The sequence below is a fragment of the Sceloporus occidentalis genome, unplaced genomic scaffold (genome assembly GCF_023333645.1).
Source record: "Sceloporus occidentalis isolate IW3139 unplaced genomic scaffold, rSceOcc1.0.p SCAF_1, whole genome shotgun sequence".
Classification (NCBI taxonomy): domain Eukaryota; kingdom Metazoa; phylum Chordata; class Lepidosauria; order Squamata; family Phrynosomatidae; genus Sceloporus; species Sceloporus occidentalis.
The window spans coordinates 51,083,426-51,093,587 of record NW_028316981.1 but is presented as its reverse complement, the minus strand read 5'-3'; the positions used below and the strand labels follow the sequence as shown (position 1 = coordinate 51,093,587).

The following is a 10,162-nucleotide window of genomic DNA, read 5'->3' as shown; positions in this document are numbered from 1 at the left end:
TTATCTTATGTGTTACTTTGTAATCTGCTGACTTCTGAGGCAGTCCGCCAAATTTAGTGCTGGCACAGTTCGTTAAATGTTCAAGTGGAAAATAAGAGAAAAACTGTTGCCTGATAAAAAGAGCCTATGCTATCTCAAGTTTCTTTTCTTTCTTTTTTTAAAAAATGGCCTACTTATAATCAACAGGATTGTGTTCATTTTTTTTTCTCCATGAGTATCTTATTTTTTTCCATTTTTGTTTTGTTTTATTTTATTTTATTTTTTTCTTTTTCTGAAACAGGAAGAGAAAATCCATTCTGGAGAGACTCTTCTTCATGTAAGTGTTATTTATGCTCATTAATGAAAATAGCAAAATATTAGAAGTGCAGTCTGAATCTACAGAATACAACTGCTCAGTAGCTGCTCATAGAAAGAGGCTAGCAGAAAATACAGTAATGATAAACACTCAGTATCTGGTTATCGCTTGGTTTTTATTATATTATTATTACTGTTATTATTAGTAGTAATACCATAATGATTATGGTGTGGATATCCACTTCCTCTTGCAACAGCCTCACCTTGCTGATAAAGAGAGGATGATCTGTGATCAGCTAAGTGTGCATAGCAACTCCATGCTGGTTCAGTGCTTTGCTTTGCATAAGGTCTAAACAACTTTGTGAAGCAGGGTTCTTGTTATTTCCATTTTACTGAATTAGGTGTGAGAAAGAGTAGCTTGCCCAGTTTAGTCATGACTGCATAATAATATTAATGATAAGGAAGGAAGCAACTGATTACCAAGTTTCATACAAGCAAGCAGGTAAGTGCTGTTGTTTCTATTTTAGAAATAGGCAACGAAGAATGCAGTTCTGTGCCCATTTATCTCAGAGTATCCTTTGCTGAATCCTTGGGGAATTATTCCTGAGTAGTCTAGGACTGTGCTGTAAGGCTGAAATCCTAAATACACTTACTAGACAGTAAGTCCTATTGAACTCGGTGGGACTTATTTTCTGAGTAAACAGTTTTAGGATTGTGCTATAAGCCAGTAGTTCAAGGTTATAGAATATAGCAAGAGCTAATAATAGATTTCTCTGCCGGTAGTTCTGTGCTAAGATATGCTTTGTTTTTCTTGGATTCTAATATATAATCCAAGTTACTACAGTAGTTCTAAAGTATGTATTTGTTTGTGGGAGAGAGAGAGGTTTGGAGAGAGAATAGCCTCAGACAGACATTTTAGGCTCTTTCCATGATTCCTTGCATTGGTTGTTAATGGCTTCCCAGCCACTCATAAACCCCATCAATAGATCAGTTTGCTGATCTGTGCATCCCAGTAGAGCTTGAGGTCTGGCAAGCTATTGATGTACATGGTAGGGGATTGGCTCTCTAGTGTTTAACCACAAGACTGTGCTAGAGAGCCAGTTCCAGTACCTATGAAGTGATTCATGCTGTATTTGCATTTGTTTAGAACAAATGTAGCACCAGGGCACATTTATTTATTTATTTTCTAAAGTTATATCCCCTCACTCTTAAGCTGAAAAAGGTCCTAGGCAGGTTTACAGATCATAGTAAAATCAAGGCAGTTGGGCTTATGGTCCAGTCCAACAGACACAACTAGAAGAGAGAGAAGTGAGTGGGGAAAGTCATGATTTACACCTTGTTCATAGATCTGGCTGATTGAAAAGAGCTCCTTTAGATAAACTGATAGGTTGAATGAGCCAACCTGACGTACACACACTTTGATGGGCAAGTATAACAGTGACATATTACAAAGTGCTTTTGGCATTCCTTTCATTTTTATAACAATTTTGCTACTCAGCTTGGAGGACTACTGTTTGGTAAACAAGACCAGAGACCCACTGGGTACAGGGATTTTGTGACCCAGTTCTTAAAATCTTAGCCTCTGTTCTTGAAAACTCATTACATGTGAGGGTTCGGCAAAGCCAGTACTCCATTTAGGTTTAAAAGTATTATTTTGATAAACAGCAGAGATTAAAGTCTGACATTATTTTTTGTATAAAGTCCATTTCATGATACATTTTTTGCTTGCCTAACTTAATGTCAAGCCCAGGAATATTATCATTGAACAAATATTAAAATTTTAAAAACCTTTTAAGAAACCATAATTATTGAATTGGTTGATATGTATTGAACAAATGTGGTAATAAATATCTTCTTGATCTTGTGGAGCTGATATATTAGCTGAGCTTTTAGAATAATAGATGCTTCACTTTATAATAATTTATATAGAGCTATTTGTACAGATGAATTTCTTTGTACACTTACCTTTCCTTTGAACCATGTCCTTATTTTGAATTTTAAACTACCAGGATATTCAGCTTCAGATTTCAACATAATATACAAAGCAACCCAACTCATGAGCATTATTGCCATCACTTAAGTCAGCCTGGTAAATCTTTATCTTCTCAAAACGCTAAAAGTGATAGCAATGATTGCAGTGACAACTCTTTGGTGGATAAAGATGTTTTCTCCTCACCCCATACTTGACCACCCAAGCCACATCCATGCTAAAATGAAAGTGGAAAGGCATACACAGACTAGGCAGGCATGCATTCATTCTAGAGCAGTGGTTCCCAAATTTTTTTTTCCTCCAGGTGTTTTGGACTTAAACTCCCAGAAGCCCCAGCCAATTTGACCAACAATCAGGAATTCTTCGACTTGATGTCCAAAACAACTGGAGGACCAAAGTTTGGGAACCATTGTTCTAGAGCAATAGTGTGTACAACATTTTGTGAGAAGGAAGAGGGAGGCTCTCACACAAGTCCCTGATCATTATCAGACTAGCTGCTACCACTGAACAGTGGAGGAATGAGAGTGCACACTCTCCTTAAGTCCAGCTCCAATGGAGGAATGAGAGTGAATGCTCTCCTTAAGTCCAGCTGTTTTGTCAGCAGATGCTGTGTGATGGTCTGCAAAGCAGATGAGTACCTAGAGAAAGGCTTTCTGTCCCTCAATTCTAGCTCCCTGTTGAGAACCAGTGGTCTACAGCACCTGTCATGGATCCCACATGGAAAATCAGTGGGACCCGATGAATTCCATATATAGCACCACATAGTCTATCTGTATATTGAAATATTGATATCCATTCATCCATCTGTCCATTTCTTTATTTGAATCCTGCCTTTCTCCGAGATTAGGACTCAGGGCAGTTTACAAAAAGGCAGAAAATATAATAAAAGCACATATACTTTAGACACACAAAATTAAGATTAAAACATAAACATAATTAAAACCATTTAAAATCTTACTTTAAAACAAAGAATACGGCATCATAAAAAGCCTTTTTGTTAAAAACCAATTCCAATGGCTTGCTGGAAAGAAGGGTCTTTATAAAAACTATTTACATTAAAAAGGATCTCAGTTACATGCAATAATGTCAGTATAAAAAAAGCAGGAAAATAAAACTGCAGAAGGAGGAAAAATAACAACATTAGTCATATGTTTCTATAAAAGCTAACCAAATGTCCAAATATAAGGCCATTTGTCAATTTCATCTATACAGCCAGACTTCCCCAACTGTAGGTATGCCATCCGAGAATTTGAGCATCCGCAGATGGCCCCATCCCATTCACCTCAGTGGTGAGATGGCCATGCCACCATTAAAAACAACGGGACTTGAGGTCCTGCCATTTTTGGCATCTGGCGGGGTCGGGTCTGTAATGGAACCCCTTTGGATATGAAAGGCCAACTGTACATCATTCTTCCTAAAGTTGCAAGCATTGTTAGGTCTTCTATCCATTGGATGACAGGTGACGAAAAATCATCTTTCAAGTAATGAAGTATTAATCTTTTAGCAGCCAGAAGGGCATGAATAAGCCACTTTTGTTGGCCATTTATTAATTTTCAAGAAACAGGTAAATAATTCAAAGGAACATGAATGCCTCTGAATATAAAAGAACTTTGCAAAACTGAATTGGAAAAGTTTACCACATAGAGGAGGACAACATAGAAGGAGCCCTCCTAACTTTCCTTAAGAGAGTGTTCCAAGGTGTGGGGTTAGCCACAGAGAAGACCTTCTTCTCCATTTCCACCAATAACCTGTGAAGGCGGTAGGACAGAGAGAAGTGTCTCCCCTGCAGATCTTAAACCTTGGGCAGGCTCATATGGGAAGATAAAGTCTTTCAATTTATGCATATACATTGGAGAGGTGGAATAGTTACTGCAGTCAAGAGACAGGTTTTGTAAACAATTTGTATGTGAAATATGGAAAGATCTTGTAAACAACTTGCATAAGAAATATATGAAAAATCTAATCAAATTAATTCTGTTCGCATTTTAATGCAAACCAGTCAGAACTGTACATAGGAAATATATAAAATCAAAATTAAATTAGTTTGCTTGCAATTTTTTTGCCAATTGGCCAGATTCAAACTTCGCTAAGTAATACATAAAACAGAACACAATTATCTTTTTATTTTCACACTTCTCTGAATTTTACAACGTTGATTCTCAGATCAAAATGTGCACATATATATATGTTAGTGGAAATACCTACAAAATTGCGTACATTAGGAGAAATGTGTACATTTATGAAACAAGACATAAAAAGATGCCATCTCTTCATGCCTGCTTCCCATGGATGTACAAACTGGGAAAAATGCAGGGCAAACATTATACCCATCAACTGCCTTTTGTGAAATGCAGGAATAAAACTGGAAGTGATGATACTCCTTGTATAAAAGTTCATCTTTGATGTACACATTTCTTTCTCTTCTCTTTAATATATGTGACTCGTCACTTTGGTACCTTTTGACTTCTGCAGCATGAATTTTTTTAATGGTCTTAAATGAGCTCCAGAGAGTTGAACAGCTATATTGCTACATACCAGGCCTGTTAAAATGACTGTTTTGTACAGTTAGTTGGGGTTCTGAATTCTTACTCAGTTCCTAGTTGTTGTTGTTGTTCTTTTTAAAGATAAACTAAAAACCTGTTTGACAATATTAATTTTGAGGAAGCAGTGTGCAGCCCTCCTAAAGGACTTTTTGAAAGAGCATGGATCTGGGTGCTTTAGATGAAATTGAATGGTAATGGGATTGGCTTTATCAGGGTTGTATCTCTGGATACAGCAAAGCATGCACATTATTTTGAAGTTGGTTATTGCATAGAATGGAACCCTTTGCAGGGGGGAGTGGATCGCTTACTGCCACCATCAGTCTCATTTGTAATTATAATGCTAAGAAGGAGCCATCTTACTGTGATCATTTTGCGACAAATACTACCATCATTCATTACTTTCTATCAGCGCCTCACCCTATGGAGGAACCAGCACTGCCCATCCACATTGAGGAGGGGACAGACGTTCCAACTGGTGAGTGCAGCTAAGGTGGGATGCTTGCGAAATTGGTGGAGGGCGGGAAGGCATGTTGGTACATGGAGCTTTGTGCTGCATTTGTGTTTATTCATACATCTTACAAATGATATCCAGAAACATTTAAAATATTTTTTTCTTCCTAATATGTGGTATGTTGGCAATGCCATCTCTCTTGAGTGGTAGAAAAGTTGTACCATCAGCAGACATCCATTATGGTGCAGCTACACACTAAGCTGCCCAATGTATACAGAGAAAAGCTTGAAAAAGTCTGGGAGCAGATGGATTAAAGCTATCAGATTATCCCAGCTAGCATGACTTTACCTGCTGTATGAGTCTGGGACTCGAGAGCCCAAAACAATGACTTTTCCAAGCTCTGATCCAGAGTTGCTTGCTCTCATAATTTTATTGCCAGTCTAATGACTGTAGACATTTTTCCAGTTATTCAGGGTTAAAAAGAATGGGCACAGTGCAGAAAAATATAGACATCTTGGCCCATGGATGTGAATGAGATTGAGGAGTACCGAATTTTGTCTGGATGACACACATTATTTTGAAAACATTCTTATAGAGTTGTTGTTTCCTTTAAGTATAAGGAAACCACAATCTACTCTTCTTTGTTTTCTGACTATTGAAATCTCACACAGGTGTAGCAAAAGTTAATGAGAAAAGGTTGTTCACCTATCGCAGGAATTTGGTTCAGAAGACCCCATTCCACGCACTCATGAATGTTTGTAGATTGCTTCAATGCTGCAGGGTGCACCTGAGTTAATAATCAATCAATTAATTAATTATTTCCAGAGTTTGTATATTGCCTTTCTCCTCAATGAGATTCAAGATGGGTTACAATATTTTAAAAAGATAAAGCTAAAACATTGATTACAAAGTTAAAAATTAATTAAATAATACCAACAAGAGTTTACCTTACCCTCTGTGAGGTATTTTTTGTATATACCTTAATATGCCCAGAGAGTCCCTTCTCTTTCACACAAAATGCGCAGATGGGAAGTGGCACATCTACCCACTGCATGAAGTTACAGAGGCCCAAAGGAAATGGGCCAAATAAAATGGCTGCTGGCTGCTCCGGGAGTGTGTAAATGATGCATGCCCCCGGAGTGGCTGGAAGCCATCTGAGGCCACCTTAGTGATCCTTGGGCCACTGGAAAGAGGAGTGGACAAAGTCTGCTCTTTGCCAGTGGTCTGTTTAGGACTGTGGCGGCAGCAAACTCTGAGAGCAGTCTTTGCAGTCTCAGGCTACTCAGGGCTAGATTGGGACTGGAGCAGCCAGAGGCCTCTCCAAGCCGCCGATCTGTTTGACTTCATAGATAAAAGGTACCCCATAGATACAAGGTACATGATGAAATGAGAAGGCTTAAAATAAAAGGAGCCTCTGAAGTGGACAGTTGTCATTTGGAATTCACTGCTGTTTATCCTCGAAGTTGATTTCCTAATGTTTTTCTTCTTCTTTGTGATTTACTCAACATAAGCAGTAGCCACAGTTCTGATGACATGTGCTGCTAACCAATTAGAAGCTACTTCCCTATGGCAAGATTTTCTGTGATTTAGATATACTATATTGTGAAGATTAGGAGCCTGTACTCGCCATGCCTGATCCATATTTATATGATGATAGCTGGAATCCTGTAGGTTAGTCCCAAGTAAGGTAGACTTTTTAATTTGTTGCTGAATGGGGAGTCAACATATAGGTAAATCTTCAATGGCTCTATATTAGTCAGGACTTACAATATGATTTGGACTCTTGTTCACCCTCCTCAGACAGGATTGTGTAGCTGTTCTTTACACTAGAACAGCTTGTCCAGTTTAGGGTTGCTCCATATTAAATATTAATGCATTTCCACATTAAACAGGTTACTTGGGTGACCCACTACTTTGTTCACCCAGATCTTCTATTTTTGTTGTTGTTTACTTGTTTGTTTTGATGCTCAGAAGACAGTTTAGACAGATTCTTCACAGATTTGCATCTACAGTGTTGTTTCTGCTGGAGCATTTTATAGGGCCATAGCACTACATATAATAACATAGTTAACACTGTAGTGATCCAGCCACTGTTTGAATGGGGTTAAGGTTTGCAAATTAAGAGAGAAAACAGGGGTAGAGATTCTAAATTTCTGGAAATTCTGAAATTTGGGGGGAAATGTTTATGTTTAAAGAAAATTCCAAAATTCATTTTTTCCTATTTTCAGTTTTTCCCAATTTTTCTACGAAGAAGCTCCCCCCCAAAAAAAACCCAACCACTGAATCTTTCTAGTTTTTACCCAGTTTCACATTTCTAAACAGATGGGATGGGGTTCTAAAAGCTTGTATGTGCCTTATTGTAATGGTAACACTCACATCCCAATTCTTCAGTTGCTCTCACCCAACCCATAAATGCAGAAAAGGAGCCATACGGGCAGAAAAAAGTTCATAAAAATTGATCTTACTTAACCCATCAGTGCAGAAAAAGAGCAGGAAAATAATTGGGTCTTGCTGCAGAATTACCTTGACCCAGTAAATTCCACTGGTAGGATATGCAAAGCAGCAGCATTCAACCTTTTCAAAATCAAATACAATGGTTGAGTATTATGTACTTTAACCTACAACTAGTGTATTGTACAACATTCACTTGAGAACAACAAAAAGGATTAAAAAACCTTGACATTTGCTTGATTACTTTGTACTGAGAGTAGTGGTGCATCAAGAGGTGAGAATGCCTTTAGTCAGTCAGTCAATCAGTTCCTCTTTGCTTATTTCTCGGAAATTTTTTGCTTGTGTAGTTATTTGACAAGCAGAAAGTGAGTGCAGAGACTAATGTGCAGGACAAATACTAAATATCATTAGACATGTGATAAAAAAATGAGAGCAGCAAAATGTACAAATGAGATGAATTTCTTTGAAAGTAACCTTAGAACATAACATTAGATTCAAATGGGTGTCATATGATGCATAGTCAGCTTAATAATAGCATGAGGGGTTTTCATTCTTGTTTCCCATAATAATTATAGCATTCAATTTATAAATCATTTTATAAGTATTTTTCATTTGATTAATTGTACAACTTCAAAAATCTTCCAAGTCTTTTTTAATGCACAATAAAGAGTGTACCCTTCTATTTCCTCAAATTTCTTAAATGTTCTTCTCCCTGGTCACTAATTTATATCACTTACTCTGATGTTTTTTATCTGAAACTATCTGTAATTTAGTTCTTTTGTAAAGACTATAGAATAATATCTTGTTAATACATTCAGGATGAAACTCTATTGTTTAATTCTAAATTTTCATTAACAGTATCCTTGACTTTCTTAAAAGCAACAACCAAATTCACCAAAACTGATCTTCTGCCTCATCCTCTGGTCCCTATTGTTTTACCTTCATTTCTTACACTACAAATGATCTGTAAAGAAATACACATTTAACATCATACAGTCAGCCCTTCTTATACACGGATTTTTTATACATGGATTCAAGCATACACGGTTTGAAAATGTTCCAAAAAAGTATAAATTTACCTTGATTTTCCATTTTTTATAAGGGACACCATTTTGCTATGTCATTATATTTAATGGGACTTGAGCATACACGGATTTTGTTATACATGGGAGATCTTGGAACCAAACCCCAGCGTATAACAAGGGTCCACTGTAGTTACAGATTTTAATCTTAATTCTAGTGATTTATAAAAGATCTTGCCATGGCAAATGCCCATATCCCTATAGCTCCCCCCCTCTTTTTTTTTTTTTTTTTTTTTGGAGCTATGAACATGCAAATATTTTCCACTTGATTTAATTTTATTTTCCTGCAGAAGCAAAAGAACAGAAATCCATAATGCAAATTGTACTATATATACTAAACATTGAGTGAGCACAATTGTTGATGTCTCCGAATTAATTGTATGGTTCTGCATGCTTCTGGAGTGTGAAATGCCTGCATGCAATTAACACAAACTAATGATAAACCACAGTATATGAATTATTATCTGAAATTACTTGGCATTTGTAGAAAATATAAGAAATTGAAGCAATCTACTTCCCTTCCCTTCCCTTCAAGATAAATTTTACTGGCAAGTATATCTCAAGTTGAAAGTGTATGATAGGTCTTGTGTTGTTGCAAGTGCTGAGCATGGTAAGAAGAAACTGGTTGTATATTTGCTTGTTTTGAGAGAAGTATTTTATTTTTCTACGTCAGCAGAGATATTAAGGCATTTTTAAAATCTATGAAATGTAGTTTTCCCTCTGTCTGAATGTCAAAGGTTTGTTGGAGATAGCATACAGAAAATCATTTTTCTGATTTAAAACTAATCTAAAATCACACAGTCTTCAGGAAAGACAATAAGAATTATACACAGGGAGAATTTCCTTTTCATAGCTGAATCAAGGTGATCTAAAGTCACTGCTACTGAATGACTGGTATTTGGTGACTGATGTGTCTTAAACTTCTGAATCAGTGGTGCCTACAAGGTGGTTCAGATGTTGGAATTGTCCAGTAGATCAGTAGGCCTATCAAAATGTGTTATTATTACTGATATATTTTTAACTGTAAAGAGAAGAACTGTTTTCCAGCCTCGTGCATACAGTGATACATACATATAAATATAAACTTACATACAAGGCATTGCCCTTTCCCCCTCCAATCTCCTATTGCAGCTGTCCTTCCTTTCCAGTGGCACTGTCTACTCCTGCTCTCTTCCTCACTCTTGCATGTAGCTCCCCTGCTACTCATCTTCTGTCTCCTTTGGTGTTAAATAGTACTTTCCACCCTTGGCCAGGCTTTCTCTTTGTCTACAATAAAACTATTAAGGTATGTTTTTAGGAGCTCTTTTGATTGGGGAGAAGAACCTGTGATGGAGTGCAGTGACCATGTCAG

General features: G+C 37.0%; 1 protein-coding gene across 1 annotated transcript in view; it reads left to right on the top strand.

Annotated features, from left to right (window-relative positions):
- Positions 1-280: 280 nt before the first annotated feature.
- Positions 281-10,162, top strand: part of SLC6A6 (solute carrier family 6 member 6) — a 53,941-nt gene continuing 44,059 nt past the window's right edge. Inside the window, exons 1-2 of the mRNA XM_089520978.1 lie at positions 281-316; positions 5,237-5,302. Coding sequence (XP_089377104.1) covers positions 5,248-5,302 — 55 coding nt within the window. The 5' untranslated portion in view covers positions 281-316; positions 5,237-5,247. The remainder of the gene's footprint in view (positions 317-5,236; positions 5,303-10,162) is intronic.